Raw genomic sequence first — 19,071 nt, forward strand, 5'->3', positions numbered from 1 at the left:
TCCTGTTTCGAGCCTTGTTTCTTGAAAGCCCAACTATTCTTCGGATACCTTTCCTTATCTCAAAGAAAACAAAAATGAATATATGAAATCTGCCACCTAGATTAGCTAAAATAGAATGCCCTAGTTTGTTCAAAGCATATTGAGAATTGTTATTGTAGAACTGCTATTTAGTTACTTGCTGAGTTTTATACTCATTATTTTGTCTTAATCTAACTATGGCAGTTAAGCAAGAAGATGGTCAGGCTTAGGCGCACTGCTCGTAAGAGCGTACCTGGTGGTCCCTATCATGTTGAGGGCTTCCAGTTGCCAGAGCAGGTAGTACAGGTTATGAGTGAGCTCGCACCTAGAAAGTGGTGTTTAAAGATACAATGGGTTATCTGTCGGTTCCCAGCCGGAACCGATATTGATTATTTAATAATATTTTGGGTTTGTAAGTTATATTCTGTGATTGGTAGTTGTAATCTTGTCTCATACTTTATCATGTTGATCCTGTTAGGAGTTAATCGGAGTTTATGCATATTTTATTATTAGAATCGAGGTGTGTGAGTCCTCATTTCCTAACCCTGAGATTGAGGGCGTCACAAGTAAGGCATGCTAAATGGCATTTGAGGCATATTGTATGCAGCATAGTATGGATTAGGTGCAAGTGGCATATTAGCAAACTGTGCATTTATATTTTGTGTAGGCATAGCATTAACAGGCATGGGAGGCATGTCATTCATGTTAGGAAATTGAGGCTGAACAGACATGGGAGTAGGCATGGCAGATTTGCAATTGACAGACAAATGATTTACACTACCACACTTGACACAGATTTTTCTGGGGGCATATTTATCAGGTGTGTAGTTATTGTGTTTGTTAATCCCTACTTTACCATTCCTATTATTTTTCTTTTTAGTCTCTGTTTTTACCTCTATCTTCTCAAGTCTGTCACTTAACTGTTTGACAGTCATGTGACCAACATTAGTCTTTTTCCCTTTCTTAGCTTGACTTGACTCTCCTGAAACAAAGTTCTTGGAAACAGACCCATACTTTTCATTTAGCTTGATTAATTTGGCTTTGCTAATGGGTTTGCTTACAGCCGGCGGATGAGGATTTTTATCATTCGACGGATAACACTTTTTGTTATCCAACGGATAGTCCTCATCATCCGTCGAGTCAACATCTGTCAGCAACCCATCTACCAAAATAGGCTCTAGTTTCTCCTTATTCTTTTTCCAGGTTTCATCACAAAAAGACTCAATTCCTTGAACCTTGGTGATTTGAGCATGAACATCTCTGGATGTTTTCCATGCTTTAATCACCTCTTGTTCACGATCGAGCTGCTTCTTCAAAATTTCTTCCTTTTTCAAGGACTCAGTTAATTCCTCCTTGGCAATCTTACACTCAATTTTTAATTTCTCAAACTCAACATATTGAGACTCAAGCTCTCACTTAAAAACAAGTTGTTTTATTTGATTTTAGCATTTTCTTTAGTGAGAGACTTAAGTGTAACACGCAAATGATACAATTCTGTAGACATGTCATTTAATGCATCATTACACTCAGCTTTAGATAAATGTGCAAGGTTTGTAGTGATTACCTGATTGCTTGAGGAACTTGTCTCTGTTTCATCAGACTTGGCCATAAGGGCTAGATTGACATAGCTGACATCTTCATCTTCATCCAAACCATCAGCAGCCCAGTCATTCTCTTGTGTAATAAAAGCCCTTTCCTTTTATTTGAGTAGATCAACGTATTTTTGCTTGTAATCTACAGACTCAAACCTTTTCTTACTGGAATCTGACTTTCTACACTCATTTGCAAAATGCCCTGCCAAGCCACATTTGAAACATTTGAATTTTGACTTATCCACCATGTTTCTATTTGGCTTGGCTGCTCCAAAGTTCTTTTTGAACTTGAGCTTGGCAAATCTTCTTGAAAGGAATGCTAGGTGCTCATCAATGTCCTCCATGTCATCTTGGCTCAATGAATCTTCACTTTCTGCAGTTAGCCCCTTACCCTTACTTTCACAGACCTTTGAAGTTGATTCCATAGCTTTCATCTTCACTTCTTTCTCCTTTTCCAGATCAGCAACTAGTGCAATGGATCCTCCTTTCTTCTTTCCTCTCTCCATTCTTTCATCCAGCTCTATCTCAAGCTCATAGGTTTTCAGAATGTCATACAGTCTCTCTAAAGTAAACTTCTTATAATCTTGTGAGTTTCTCAATGAGACTGTCATTGGTTTCCATTCCTTTAGAAGAGATCTGAGAAATTTCAGATTGGAGTCTTTAGTTTGATAGACTCTTCCATGCAACTTAAGAGCATTTAGTAGTTTTTGGAATCTACTAAAAATGTCAGTGAGTGACTCACTTTCTTCATTGTGAAAATGCTCATATTGCTGAATCAGGAGCTGCATTTTATTTTCTCTAACTTGCTCAGTGCCATCACAAATTATCTGTATTGTGTCCCAAACTTCCTTGGCAGTTTTGCAGTTGATGATGTTATCAAACATGTCTGCATCAACACCATTGAACAGAATGTTCATGGCCTTTTTATCTTTCCTGACTTGTTCAATGTCAGGATCAGACCATTCATGCCTTGGCTTTGGAACAGATGGCTCGTTTCCTGTAGCAGCTCTCATTGGAACATGAGGGCCTCTTTCTATGCAGTCCACGTAGGCCTCATCTTGAGAAAGCATATGAAGATGCATCTTTACCTTCCAATGATGGTAATTATCTTTATCAAGAAAAGGAATCTTGACTCCAACATCTTTCTTGTTCATCTTGCTGAATTGTTTTGATCTTTAAACTCTTTGTAGATTAAGAGCTTGCTCTGATACCAATTGTTAGTCCCTTAACAATATAGTAAGAATTACAGAAAGGGGGTTGAATGGAATTTTTGAACCTTTTCTTGAAATAAAAATGTTCAACTCGATTATAGATATATTTGTTTTGATTAGCACAATGCGGAATGTAAACTTAAATGAATCAAAACATAAGTAATTAAAAACAAGAGTCTTTAAAAACTTTCTGGTGGATTTAAACAATTCCACCAGAGATATATATAATATATCAAGAGGACTCTGTGTGCAGAAATACTCACAGCTGCTTACAAATGGAACTGCTGAGAATACAGGAAATGCTAAAGATTATGCTTACAAAGATTTCTCTGTTTTTGTGTTTCTCAGCTATCTCGGTTATTTTTCTATTTGCTACTCTCTTTGTTTATATAATACCAAGATTACAAAGTCAAAAAAACTGAACAAATATAAAATCTAACAGTCTTAATCTTTGCTGTTTTTCGTCCTCTATTACCCAGTTAATGGGCTTCCATAATGTGTTTGTATACAACTCGACGGCTGTGTGTCAGCTTTCACTGTTCAACTGATATTTGAATTCTTGATATGATCATCCGTCGACTTTCAGATCATCCGTCGATGACTTAATTGATCATCCGTCGACTGTTATGTTAAACATCCGTTGATAGTCATTTGATCATCCGTCGAAGGCTTTGTTAATTCATCCGTCGGTAGCTATTTTGGCACTTGACTTCATTTCACTTATACAGAATTACAAGACATTACTTATGTACAATTAATCAACCTATTCTGCATATCTAGTTAAAGTCAACATGACTTATATGCTACTGCAGATTCTATACAAAGGTGCATACATCACTGTGCTACAAACTTATTATTACATAAGCTACTCACTCGATGGATAATAAATTAATCATCCGTCGGGACTATAATGATTTATCCGTCGGGACTATAATTCTTATCCGTCAAGTGCTACATTATTTCACTAAGTAAAATTTACTTAAATGTTTTGTTTAAGTGATCATCAAGTACACAATATATTCACAACAAAAAACTTATTCAGTTGCCTGCTTTTAGCGGGGCCTTCTTTCCTCTCCAGAAAAAGAAGCATCACTCAGGCAGATCTTGCAAAATACTACATCTATGCCTGTTAGTTCTCATTCAGGGTATTTTTGAAACCATCATTTCTAAAACGACAACATGTTTTGCACTTTCTTTTTTGTAATTAAAGACTACTGCATTCGAGAAAACTACTCGCTGGCCTCGTGTTTATATCAATATTTTTTTCAGAATTCATTTCAATTTGAAATATCAAGAACGAATGTAAGGGGAATGAAATTAAAATTAATATGAAATTTAATAAGAAGAAAATTAAATAAAAAATTAAAATAAGAAGGTTTGAAGTTTGTTACAAATCATTAAAATTAACCCCAAATTAGTCAGTCCCTGCCTATTTCATGAACTATTTCTTCTGTTGCCATTACCATCTGTCGGCATCTGAAGATTTTCCAACTGTTACCGTATCTCTCAGCTGATAGATAAATGGATAATTGTTTGGTGTATAAAATTCAAACTAGTGCCATACATAAATAAAAATTATGCAGCAAGTTCTTAGCTTGACAGATACAAAAGAAAACATCATCTTTCACCTACAACCATTAGTTTCCTTGTGATTGAAAATGTATACTGGTAGCTAAATAATGAAAAGCTACCACCCACAGTTAAATAAAATGCCCTGCATGTGAAAAAATGATTGCAGATCAAGTCTTGGTACTTGGGACTACAAGAATTAAAAATAAATATCTGCAAAAACAAAAAGAATTGTCGATTACCTTAAAACATACGCTTCCTACAATCTGCTGCCCCACAAAAGCACTCAAGCTTTTTTATTTCCCCGTCTGGACCAAGTACGCTATCAAGAGCATATCCATAGTCATACGAGAGCTCCTACAAACAATTAAATTATTTGTTAAGAAGTTCAATGCTGCAAAGCAAGAGATTGTCCTACAAACAATTTACTGTATGTTTCATCACAAAACATTTTTGATCAAACAGATACGAGATTGGCTGCTTCTAAGTGGCTCGACATTTCCTTTTATATCCAAAATCATAGATTACTGTTTATAGTTGAATTATATTGAACACAAACCAAATGACTAACCAAAGAGCTTTCAATATAGTGACATTTAGCTGGTGTAAACTACGCAAAACTTTAAAGATGCTTTGTTAGTTATGTGTAAAACATGTAGAAAAAAACTCTATTAAACATAATAAATATATAGCCATTACAATCAGGTATTTTGGGATGCACAAGCAAACTGCTTCATGTGGGCTCTAATTTCAGCTCTAGGAGTCTAAACAAAAAGTTCCCAGGAAACCTGTTGAACATATAGCTAAATTCCAGTGTGAACTGAACCCTATGAAAATTCATTTTCTAGCTCGAATATTTCTTACAGAATCTACTTTGTCTAGGATTCTCTCTTCTGTAAGTGTAGAAGTTGTATAAAGATTAAAGAGGTTTGAAAACCTAATACCATGATGACCAGGTTGGCGCAAAGAAATCAACAGAATAGATGACTATAAACAAGCATATCTTCTGGTTCAACACAACTTACAAAGACGCACAAAGAGTTGAACAATGAGCAAGCCTAAGCAAACATTGTACATATAATTATCCTTTAATATTATTACGATGACATTAATTAGATGGAGTTGCTTTCTGAACCTATATCTATAAAGGGGAAGACAAATACAAAACAAACACGTGAGAATCTGGGAGGAGAATACCTTTAGAGGTGGTATGTTATCGGATGCAAATAGCACAACCCGAGCCAGCTTTGCATCATGGTGTGTGTTCAACACACATTGCACAAACAGATTTGGTTGACAACTATGATTAATAAACCTAGCAACATTGCCACTATTGCCTGCATCTAAGCAATACTCTGGCCCATTGTCCATATCGTCATCACTAACCATGTAAGAAGGTAAAGGAACATCTCCCACTCGCTTCTGTTCGACACAAGTTACTCAAACCAATAAGTTAAATACTAAAAACACATAAAACGGGATGAAAACAGAAAATCATCAAGTTTTAAACACCAAGTACATCCAGTATTAACAAAGAGTCTTTCGAGATTTGTTAAGTAACATAAATATATATAGAAACAATATAGGATTTAAATGAGAAAAGGGTGAGTGTGGTTTAGTTTGGTTATTCAGGGTCCATCAAAACCAATCTGACCTCTTTTAGTCAGTTTGATTAAGTCTGTTTCAATGTGTGCTTTAAAGAAAACAACAAAACTTACACAGCAATGTAATTCATACAAAAAATAGAACAATTAACAAGGATCTCAAGAAGGCTTATATAGCTAACATTCATACCTCTCTGCCATCTAAACCTTTCATTGTTTGCAAGCAGTCAATGTCAAATAAGTAATTGTTCTCGGGGTCAATATCGACATCAGAAGTCTTCCTTAACTTCCCGATGTACTCAATAACCGGGGCACCCGAAGGAATAAAATCCCAGGATCTAACAGCCCATCCCTTTTTAGCAGTACGAAAAACCTGAAGAGAAAATGCACTTACACGATAATTTTTGGGCAAGATTTTAAATAATTGAGAATATGGCAGATTATTAACAAAATGAACTATAGACCATAGCTAGCAATACCTCGAGCCGGTACCTAAGCCCCCTCTGAGAAGTTCTATTAACGCACTCGGGACCACAGCCACAGTTTGGCCCACATTCAAACACAACAGCCTTTGGCTCAATTATTCTGGGGCAAATAAGCACACAACTAAATAGTTAATACAAATAGGATACCAAGGGCATTTTAGGACAAAAGATGAAGTATAATCTCAAACAGAAATTAAGGAACAAGTTTAAAGCAATCAACACCCACAAACCTGCCTCCGTCACGATTCACATAGGCAAAGTCAGTTCCATTGAGCGTAGCACAGATGCAATTTCTGGAATTTACACAGTTACCCCTGCACGCACATCCAGGAACTTGGGTGGGTAGCTTAACGCTTTTTGGTACTTCTATTTTGGTACAATAGGTGAATCCTATATAGTAAAAAAGAAACGAGAGACCGTTAGACGTTACTGGGCTGACAAGAAAATCATTAAAAGTTACAAAAAGACAGTAATAATAAAAATAATAAACTATAGTTTTAGTTTAAACACATGTCAGGATAATATACTACTTGCAAGTGATCTTGCCTGTTGGTGCAACAGGGGGATCATCTACCACATTTGTTGCTCGGATAGGAATAATTTCTTGGCCTCCAGAAATGTCCTCGCAAACCAGCCTAAGTAAATATTTTAGACGAATACAGGTTTATAATTGATGCGTGTTTTCATAAATAGCATAAGGAAAGCTGATACTCAATAGATTAGACGTAATACCCGCGTATTTCAGAAATGGAATTGGGAATTTGCCCACGGGTAAACTGGACCTGTCATGCACGGAGAAAAGATGTATAATGTATTAATTCTAGGTGCCATTCTAGTGATACTGAAACAATAACAAGCTGGATTTACAAGGGAGACACAAAGAGGAGACTTCCATTTAGAACTTCAAATAAAAAACACGGATCCTTTCATGATTAAAAAATATATATCCTCATACAGATTTGAAAATGTATAAAAAACTGCAAAATAAAATATATGTACACAAGCACGGTAAGTCAGTGTGAACCTGACAATCAGGTTTAAGAAAGCAGGCTAAATAATGGAAAAATCAGATTCCTGAACAGGAGACAGGAAATTTCTTCTATATATAATTCTTTTACCATTTAAAAACCCAAAACATGAACAGGGCTGAAACAAGTGTAACTAATCAATGCTGTGTAAAATGCAAGTGCTAGAAGGTATAACAAATAGTTCCATGTTATCAAGTGAGAAACTGCAGCACAGTCGTAGCCAAGTAATCAAAACATTGGTTTTCCCTGAATTTGACTTTCACATCTTGACATGCATACATTTAACCATGATAATAAAAGAAATTTCTTGCAAGCAACTCTATTATAACAACAAACAGTTTTGTAACACATGAGAAAAGGAGAAAACCTGAGCTGTGGTCAAAGAAGGCTGACCTTCAAGCCTCTTGAGCCGAAACTTATAAACTGTAAAGCCAGAAATGCCTGTTTCCGCCCAGTAATTGACAACCTGCACCACCACAATGTTACTTAATCCGGAAACGTAGATGTAGAAACACCTATCAAGCACAATTAATTACCTCATACAAGCCGTCATATGTGTAAACCTTCCCCACATAGCTAATCTTAGATTCGTGACCACGAATAACTCTCACGGGCACTTTTTGATCCAGTGAATTCTAAAGGATGCGACATAGAACAGATAACGATATTTGAATACTGACACATACAAATGTAAAGATAAAAACCAAAGACTCCTTTCTTTGGCTTAAATACTCAAATCAAATTTAGTCAGTTATGACATAATACATCAAAATTTATGGTAAACCGAACATAGAAGTAACCAGACAGCTTTTTATTCAATTAGGACTGTTATCTCACTCATTTTTTCTTAATTAGTGTAGTTAATTCTGTTTATTGTAAGTCGCATGCAGTCCAGGTCTCCTATTTTTGAAAGACACTTATCGTCAGAACTCAAGTTTAATACAATACAGACAAGCAGCATCATATATAGCACATTTATATCCTAAACATGTTCTAAACACCCAAAAAAACTTTTACCAAAAATCCAGTATATTGCATGAAATTCAAATGTTACAACAAAAAATCCTGATAATAAGTTGAATAAATTATCTTTCTTGATGTTTCTGTCTATACTACATCACTAACCTATTTCATCAATCCATGAGTGATAACTAATTTTTCTACAGCAACATTAACAAATCAGATAATATTAAATGTTAAACATCAAGTATGTATACCTTGAGTCCTAAATTACCACGCTCTAACTTTTGATCACCAATTTGCTGTTTGTTGCCAAGTAGATTATTACCACCTTGACCAGTATAAATTACATCTTCGCAATTATCCAGATCATCCTCATACTGGCCGGATATAACGATCGCCACAGTTATAGGTAATGTATAACGGCTAAGATCCTCGATCTGCAAAGTATTACGAGATTTAAATTTGTACGGAAACAAAAATATGTATACTAAAGCAACATTTTAATTAACTTTTGGATGGATATAAATATTTAACAAACAAGAATCAACGATAAACAAGTTTGGAATTAAAATCTACGACATAAGACAAGTTCCAGAAAATTTAGAATTTAACTTCCGAGAAAACCTAAAGAAAATTTACCTTGCTGCCGTTTTTTTCCAACATAGTCTATTCCATTTAACCAATGGTTGTGGAATCCAGCAGCAACCATTTCGGCTCTAGAAAAGAACTGATGTCCAACATCAATTCCTGCCACAAAAATTGAACTCTCAGAAACATTTAAAGGTACTGAAAATTTCAAGTGAATACACATTTAAGAGATTTGCTCTGGCATTTCATTTCTTACATAAAATAAATACACTATAATATAACCCGTTTTTGGAAGGATTAGGGAAAGGCAGACCTGGAATAGACCCAATCCTATTTGGGCGTAATGCCGATCCTGTTTCCAGCATCTGCATATTATTTAAACAACAAAATTTCGTCATTGCATATCAGAATTTAGTGTAAAAACATTTCAAATGTTTACTTAGGTAATCATAGCACACACAAATATTAAACTTGTTAAACACACAATCTGGTCAAGTACAATCTATTAGGTTCAGTCACAGAACCAGATAGAGTTGTATTTATGCATTAGCTAATAGCAGATAGCTACAATGAGAAATAGCTAGTAATATAATAATCAAATCTGCGCGGCTCTCCTAATGATAACCAAATAAGGAAAGGATATGGAGTATCTATCTGAGCAATATAATAATAATAAGGAAATAGATATGTTTGGCCCCAAGTAGAGACATATGGCTCTAAAACATACTAATGAACCAGGAGAAATATGATATATATTACCCACAAAATAAGATGTTCAGCTTAAAAGGATACGTATAGCAATCAGATTCTATTAATATAAAATATACGGTTTTACACTACAAACATATACATGCAACAGGGGTTTGAGTGCTAACACTCAAAAGTCCAGAACCTGGCAAGTAAAAAGAAAATGGTTATTACCAAAAAAAATAACTGACATTTAAATTTTATACAGAAAAGAAACTCTAATCATATCAAGACCACGAACTAGGCTTTAAAGTTTCAAGTTCTAAACAAGTGGAAAGTGAATGAACTACCTTCGTCAGTGCCTTTAGATCAGGGCGCCTAGAGCTGTGCTTGCTGTTTTCCTTTTGTGCATCGCCTTTTGTCACAGTTTTCTACATAGACAAATAAAACAAACAAGTCAAAAATACAATTAACACAAAATATGAGATATCACTTAAACAACCTCACAGCTTAAATAATGTGTTCCCCTACATCTTGTTTAAAATTGTTTCTATTAAGATAGGTAAGTGTTAGATTTTATGGAGGGAAATGATGTTCTGTCATGCACTAATCGCGATGCAGAGGAACAACCAAGGCATAAACAAAAACAAATTCATTATCAATGAACAAGAATTGTGAGCAAATATCTACAGATTACAAAAGAAGTAGAAAATGAACGACCTTTACCAGAGCCTTGGAATCAGGGCGCTTAGAGCTTCTCTTGCTGTTCTCTTTAGGTGAATCACCTTTCTTCACAATTTTCTACATTTACAAATAACACAAACAAGTATTGATATGATGATTCAGCAGCGAAATATGAGATGCACCCTTGAACAAGTTAACAGTTTCAAATCATGTGTTCACAACATCTTTACATTGTTTATATCTGTATCTAATAATATAGGAAAGAGTTAAGTTTTATGGAAGGAAATAATGGCAACCAATACGCAGAGAAGGAACAACTACCATATAAACATAAACAAACCCATAACCAATGTACAAGAATGTGGGAAAATGTATGATCCAACTGGCCTGCAGGAAAACAGTTAGTATGAGAAGAATTATTGAAGTACACAGGCTAACCTTAGTTTTTGAATCATCTTTTACAGACTCAATGTCAGCCTCTACTTTTCCGCACCTCTTTTCCTCTTCCTAAATACCACCACAATGGTACATAAGCAACAATACAAGTTCAGTTATAAATCGATAACCAGCACTGTTGTCACCGCACACGGACAAAGACGAACATTAATTTAACTACATAAAAGAAAGCAAGGGATTTTGTATCTCACACACATGCGAATCTAGATTCACAATCCCTGCATCAAATTCTTATGCATACAGAACTTTCAACATGATTGTTTAAAACATAAAGCATAAACAATTTAACAAGCGTGTACATTCTATCAACAACATTAAATGATAATAAATGTAAATCCAATCATCAAATCCTACTAATTCCCTCCACAAAAAGGCAAACATAGTCCAGAATAATAAAATAAACATAGACTTCAATCAGAGGCACACTAATATTTAAATGATGTTACTACATGAAAACAATTCAGTCAATTAGAGGATGTTACTATGCATATCGACACCATGTTTTATGTTAACTAGATGCCAACAAGTTGTTAATAAACATGTTTGTTTTCATAAGCCTAATTACACATCAGAATCTACACAATTATTCAATCAACGCGCATCATATCTCATTCAATCCCTAGTAAAAACAACAAACTCGAAACACTTGTGAGGTCATTTACAAATCTTATCCATTCCAGCTTCACGAGATTACACATCAAGTAAATGAAATTAAAGATACATTAATAAAACATAAACAAAACAGAACAGATACGAAACAAAAACTACAAAAAAAGCGAAAACAAACCTGAACAAAATGCAGATAATGAGTATAAAAGCTACGTATCGCAGCCCGAACTACAGCGTGAGCACTCCTGCCTTCCACGTCATTCCTATTAACCACGGTATCAGTAGCAGCATCAGGAGCAGCCTCTTTAATCTCAACTTCACCAACACAGTCCGATTGAGACTTGACTTGTTTATCTTCCTCCTTTTTAAAGCTGACCTTTGGCTTATCAGCTCTCTTTCTCTTCACATTTCGCTTGGATTTAATCTCAGGCTCTTCTACATACTTGCTCACTTTACATCCTGATAGAGTTCTGTCGCTGTTCAGCTTTCGAATCCGTGAGCTGCTTCTCCTCTCGTATAGATTGCCATCACTGAGATCCATTTGTAAAATTAGGGTTTATGAGTTGAATGTTTTTCGTGTAAGAGAAGGGGAGAGAATAAATGAAGGCGCTAACAAAAACAACAGTTTGAAAGCGCCAATTACGAGGCGTCAAATGATCGGTCCTCTTTTTATTTCCCGCTCGCTTCAATTTTTGGAGTTATAATCGGGTGTGTGCGAGACCACGCTGTTTTCTATCTATTGGTTTGGACTGTTAATTACTTTTTGATACTAGGAATTTAAATTCAATAGCCACCTAGTTAACGGTAAAAAATTACTTATGGAAATTTTATTTTAGCTGTCAGATTTTGATTTTGAATTTGAATTTGAATTTTGAATTCTTAAGTATTTCAAAGTAATTGCTGAAAACGTGTACAATCTCACACTCATTTTTCAACCACCACCTACTCCCCGCCCAACCAATTTTTGATATTAGTTATCCGGACTGGTGTTTTAACACTCATATAAATGTAGTTATCTATTTTTTTTAAAAAAAATCTTCTAAATAAAAAATATAATGTTCAATTTTTTATAAAAAAATAAAATTTAAAAATATATTATAAAACTATATTTTATAATAGATTTAAAATATTTATCAAATATGAGGAAAAAATTATAAACAAATAAGTGGAACGGAGATAATAGTACTTATTATAACGTGGAGTATTATATATACATAATACTTTTATATAAACTTAACATATAATATAATGTTTAAAATTTTAAGTATCACTGACAAATAAAAAAGAAAAATTAAGTAGCGAAAGAGTTGCGAGATAAATATCAAGAGCAATAGTAAAATAAGTTTTTTAACAATTTAATTTCAAAAAAAATATTTTTAAGAGTACAATTAACAATTATAAAAATATGGATTCAACTTTACTAATATAATACACACTTTAAAATATATTATTGATTTATTACAGGAGTTTGCAACTTAAATTCTGTTTTTTAAATTGATTCAAGTTTTATGAGATGTTTTTTATGAAGACTCTCTCTATTTACATAGGTTGATTAATAAAATGCAATTCTATAAGCAAGTGTAACTAATTAAATGTAAATTTACAAAGGAAACAAAATTCTAAAAAAATATTGAACCATGGATCATGGATCATGGATCAAGGATCAAGGAGAAGAAGACTTCGAACACTAATAGGTGAACCAAGTTTAATCTGTATCTTAAAAACCCCATTTTTAAGATTTTGGTTGGGTTTATTTCGAGATTAAGGTTTTCGGGATCAAGTGTTTCAAATATTTTCGGGTTAGATTTTAGATTGCTTATAAAATAGTTAAACATCTCTAACTTTGAGCATCCAATAAAATAGTTTGATAACATTTTTATGGCAATTTCTAAATCACGTTTGGTAGTTCAACTATATAAATACGAATTTGGGTTAGAGTTACCGACTTATAAACTACTTCGAATTTAATCTTGAAATTATTCAATAAAAATTTATTAAATTTGAATCGGGTACGTGTAACCTATGAATAAGCATAACGTTTAACTTGGAGTATTTTCATTGCACTTTGCTTTCAGTTTATCAAGTAATAATTCGAGTTGAATTTATTCCGATTGAATTTGAGACATGTGTATATTAAACTAAACTAAGTCTGATGTCCGAAAATATCATGTATATTACTAATTAACAGCTTGTATACACTGTTGCAACTTTCTTAATTATTTAAAATAAAAAAATAGAAAAAATTAGATATCACCTGTGACTGGATCTACATCTCGACGTTGTTGAATCATCGGTCTTCATATCCTTCATCGTTGCCATATTTGTTTTCTCCGATATCTTCAAATTCTTAAATTTTTGTTATAATTTATAGTATCAATAGAAGAATATGAACGAATCGACTTATTTCATTATTTATATGCTAATGTAAATAAGTGCCGACAGTAATACCCGGAGGCCTACAGAAACACGTGACTCGCAAACTTTTTAAAAGATGCGGAGTCCAAATAATTTATTAAATATTTAAAATGACGTAACGATATTTATATTTATGATGAACTTAAAATCCAAATTTTTAGATGTTATTTTTCTTTCTTTCATTTTTGTCAAGAATCACGGGAGTGACTTAAATTGTTCCATCGTATTTTAATAACTCACAATTACAATTGTTAGTCCCCGAAGTCTTGAAATGTTATTAAAATAACATAAAAATTAACTCATCGATAATACGAGTAAATCTTGTTTCCATATCGATGATATTTTCTCCTTCTTGGAGTTTAAAGTTCTCGTACTCTTGGATCAATGTATCCATCCGAGAATCTTTTATATCAGTGGTTCCTTCATATGTTATCACTAATTTGTTCCACATTTCTTGTGCCGACTTGTAATTATTTACTCTTTTATATTATTTTTCTGCAATTGCACTTGTGAGAACCATTTTCGCCTTGACAACTATATTCATTGTGGCTTCTTCCTTTAAATTGTATTCACTAATCTTCTTTTCGACTATGATGTCATCGACAGTTTTGGTAGGAATGCAAACACCGTCTTCGATAGCCATCCAAACTTTGACTCCTTGAGATCTAGCATAAATGTGAAACCTCGTTTTCCATGTTGCAAAGTTGGTGCCATCAAATAGAGGAGGTCATGAGCTAGATAGACCTTCAACACAACCAACGGGATTAATATACGCCATTCCAGACCACTTTTTGTTGTGCCTATAAATCTGCAAATCACTTAACAAATATGTTAAATAGTGCTGCTCTGATACTAATTGTAAGGTCTCGTAAGAGAGCTATTTAAGTTAGAAGGGGGGTTGAATAGCTTAATTACCAATTTAAAAATTGTTATGGCGTTTTAAAATAATTTATCCATTTTTAAAATTTTACCTAGTGGTTATGCAGTTTATATGTGCGGAAAAATAAAGTGCAAGAAAAGAAAATACCACACGGCGATTTTATCCTGGTTCGCGATGACGCAACCTCTAATAGATTCGCTCACCCCTACTCTAGTCCCCAAGCTCCTCTCCCAGACCCGGGATTTTTTCTTATAATAAATTCACTCCTTTAGTAGGCGGAGAAGTCTTTACACCCTTACAAGTATTTGTCTTGGTACGTAACACAAGGGTCACCGCCTCAAAATAAATGTAATACCTACACAACTTTTTAGACAATAACTCCCCACTATTTCTTCAAAATTGTTGTAGAACCTTTGTGTGAACTTGGATTCCTTAATTTTTGTCGGTCTTGGATCTTAGTGATCCGGTCTTGGGTCTTTCCTCTTCCTCACGGTGCGAAGACTACTAACTCCCCGTTAGTACGTCTATGACTTAGGTCTTAGAACGAGAATCACTTCACGTCACTTCATCTCACTACAAAATTAATAAGTCAATCCACAAAACAAAACAAGTAGAGAAAGGTTTGTTTTAAACTAGTATTTTACGGTACTAGCCCACAAGTAGTATAATATCCAAATAAGAATATTAAAACTAATTAGTTATACTTGACTTAGGATAATACAAGATGGTCAAGTATATTTTCAATTACTCCTTTATAGATTAAATTAGATAGGTGGAGTAATATGAGAAGTGTTATTCCCTAACAAACAAACAAAAATTACAGAAGGGGGGGGTGAATGTAATTCTGTCTACTTTTTCAAATTTAAAGAATGTTCTAACTTGATAAATATAACAGTGTTTGATCAGCTATGGTGCGGAATAAAAAAAGATAAGAATCAAAATACTAAGTAATAAAAATGCAAGTTTTTAAAACTTTCTATTGGATTTGAAAGTATCCATCATATATATATATATATCAAATGAGAACCCTATGAAGTTTTGATACATCACAACTGCTTACAAGTTTGAACAACTAAACTACAGAGAAATGCTTACAGAATATAGCTTGATATGTTTCTCTGAGAATATGCTTGCTTAGTTTCTGTTCTACTTGCTACACTTGGTTTATATATCACCAAGTTTATATATCACCAAGTTTACATAACAATAAGACAAGATAATAAAACAAAATCATATATAGTCTAACTCCATGCTGCTTCACTACTCTATTCCAGCATCTTTGAATATCTTCACAATTGCATGGAAATGGTAATGCTTCTTTGTTCTCTAATTCCTGCTTAACAGGCTGCCACATTCCTTTTGCAAACACACAACGCATATGACTGTATTGTCACTGTCAACAGCTATTTGAATTTGATCATCCGTCGGGACTATGTTTGTCATCCGTCGGGAGCTTTGTTGATCATCCGTCGGGAGTCTTGGTGAACCATCCGCCGGGAGCCTTTTATGTCACTTGACTCCATTTCATTTATACTGAATTACAAGACATCTTATATTTACAATTAGTCATCCTATTCTGTATATCCACTAGTAGTCAAAATGACTCATATACTCCTACAGAATCTACACAATGTTGGTTGCAAAAATGTGCTACAAAAATTATTTGTTACATAAACTACTCACTCGATGGATGTTAATCTGTCATCCGTCGGGACTAAAAAGGTTCATCCGACTGGACTATATTAGATCATCCGTCGAGTGCTACAAAATTTATTAAGTTAAATCTACTAAGGTGTTTTGTTTAATTTATCATTAAGTTCACAACATATTCCTAACAATCTCCCCCCAATTAATGTCTACTGGAATTGTAGCATAAATTAAGATAAACTTGATATAAAAAAACACCCTAAAAATACAGATTAAATAGTAGTAGATAAAACTGATAAGTGCTACTAGGTTTATTAAAAATTGAACAAAGAAAAGTGTATAAAGAGTTTTGACAATAATTATCAAGGTGCTCCTCTAGTCTGAGCAGATATGTTGATTTCCTTGATTGTCTGAATTTCTTCCCAAGCTTCCTGTTGTTCTCCTCTATTTGATTCCGGAGTTGTCTATGGAATTCAAGTTCATCAGCTTCATATAAATAAGCATTTCCTGCATTTCCAATAGAGTCTCATTTCTAGAGATACTCAATTGGTTATCCAGTCTGAAGAATCTTCTGACTCCCTTATCATCCATGAATTTCCAGCAGCCAAGTAAGGCATCAAATGCACTCTCTTCCCAGTGAAAGGAATTGATAGAGTTTTGGAAGTGCATCTTTGGCTTTATTACTCCTTAGTTCTTCAATCTTCTTCAGAACCAATCTCCTTGTAGTCACATTGAATCTAAAGTTCTTTTTGAAAGATGAGTAGATCTTTATTAGCACAAACTGGCTTTCTTCTAGAATCCTGTGAAGAGGCCATGTGATTTATTTCCATTCCTTGTATTTAAACACCAATCTTTCACGAAGATGTCTGTGAGCATCAATTCCTCTTACTTCTTCCAGTTCATCCAAGTAGAGGTTTAAGTCTGAAAACTCCTTGATGTCATAAATATATAACAGATCTTCCTTGTTGACTGCAGATTTAGATTTGGTTAGGGTCTTGGTTCTGAGAGTGACAGGTTTGCTTTTCTTGGTTGCTCTTATCTTTGTCTTCTTTGGCTTGTTGAAGGTAGGTAAGTTGAACTCAGTAATTGGCAGACTTTCCCAGTCTAATGGCTCATTCTTGGGAATAATAGGCTCACCATGAAAATTCTAGTTGGATCCACCTTGAATTCTTCATGTACCACTGATGGATGTCTGAGTTGAAATTGTAGACTTTTTGGGAATGTAGTAATCCATTTCCTCATCACTAAAGTCCAATTTTCTTTTGGAATGGAGCTTGTATCCGAGTTTTCTTTTCTGTGGAGGTTCATTTTGCATTTGTTGGTTCTGAACTTCAGTTATCACATGTGGTTTTTCAAACATCTCAGTTGTAGATTTGACAGCTTGAAGTGTTAGGTCACACACACTGTAGAAGGGGGTCGAATACAGTGTATAATACAATCAAATCGAATTAAGAATACAAGTATGTAACAAATAATAATCTTATTAACAAAACAGTATTGCAATGGAACCGTTCTCTCTTAGTGATGAACAAATATCACGAGAGCTGCTAGGGTTACAATGAATAATATTCTCGATAATGGTAACACTTCTAGTGTAAACCCTATGCTGTGTTATATACCACACAATTACAAGATAATCTCTAATTGATATCGAATATAATTTTGTATCCTAAAATATATCAAAGTTATCTTTTCCTCCAAGTCTTCTATTCTTCATATAATTCTTCTCCATGCATATCTCTTCTTGTTTTAGTCTTGATCTTCTTTCCCTTCAATCAGCCGCCTTTCTTATCTGAAAGTCTTCTTAAGTCATGATATTATCTCATGATGTATTTTTTCTGATATCTTAAGTTCTGATAACTTAAGTTCTGATATCTTAAGTTCTGACTTCAGTATAAGTACTAATTTCCAGTTAAGTCCTGATTTGTCCTGTTAGACAAGATCTGAAAACTAAACACAAATCATTATTAGACATGACATCACAAATATATCTAACAATCTCCCCCAACTTGTAAATTAGCATAATATACAAGTTCAATAGATATTTGATGATGTAAAAACATTAAGTCAATGCTTAGTGAGAATTTGACTAGATAACTACTCACAGTCCTTGTAGCTTTTACCATCCGTAAGTCTGATATCAGCTTTAGTGTTATCCTTCAAAATTTAACAGTTGTAGTCCCCGACCTGGCTTCAGTGTTTGATCTCTGAATGTCAGGAGTTGTTCTGAGATAGTTCTTCAGAAGAGTTCTCTCAGCATATTCAAGTTCATTTATCATCCTCCTTTTAGCATCTTTAAGTTCAACTGTATATTCTCCTGTCTGAAAGATGCAGCCCTGAGATCATTAATCTTGCTTTCCTTATCTCCTGATCCAGTCTGATCATATAAGCTTTGTCAGATTCCAGATTAAATTCAAACCCCTTAAATAAAAGTCGTGATCTTGGCGCGTATTGGGCTTCATCTCAACTAAATCACCATTGTGAGCTCTGTGCTTTGGATAGTATGTCTGTCAACTTCAAAGTAAAGTTTTCTTCTGCCTCTGAATATCAGATATTAAGTATCTGGAAGCCCATCGTTGAAGTTCTGCTGAAGTAGAAATAAAAATGTTGCAGTTCTTCATAATTCAACCGAATT

General features: G+C 34.1%; 1 protein-coding gene across 1 annotated transcript; it reads right to left on the reverse strand.

Moving 5' to 3' along the window:
- Positions 1-4,154: 4,154 nt before the first annotated feature.
- Positions 4,155-12,166, reverse strand: LOC141676871 (histone-lysine N-methyltransferase, H3 lysine-9 specific SUVH4-like). The gene is made up of 17 exons (XM_074482589.1): positions 11,673-12,166; positions 10,868-10,936; positions 10,466-10,546; positions 10,096-10,176; positions 9,372-9,423; positions 9,132-9,217; positions 8,725-8,907; positions 8,044-8,142; positions 7,875-7,973; positions 7,212-7,261; positions 7,026-7,114; positions 6,710-6,869; positions 6,474-6,579; positions 6,185-6,367; positions 5,588-5,812; positions 4,633-4,747; positions 4,155-4,535 (listed from the first exon to the last, which is right to left on the reverse strand). Exons 1-16 carry the CDS (start codon positions 12,033-12,035, stop codon positions 4,634-4,636), a joined length of 2,040 nt encoding a protein of 679 aa, XP_074338690.1. The 5' UTR covers positions 12,036-12,166; the 3' UTR covers positions 4,155-4,535; position 4,633.
- Between the last annotated feature and the right edge of the window lie 6,905 nt (positions 12,167-19,071).

The sequence above is a fragment of the Apium graveolens genome, chromosome 8, assembly GCF_009905375.1.
Source record: "Apium graveolens cultivar Ventura chromosome 8, ASM990537v1, whole genome shotgun sequence".
Lineage (NCBI taxonomy): Eukaryota > Viridiplantae > Streptophyta > Magnoliopsida > Apiales > Apiaceae > Apium > Apium graveolens.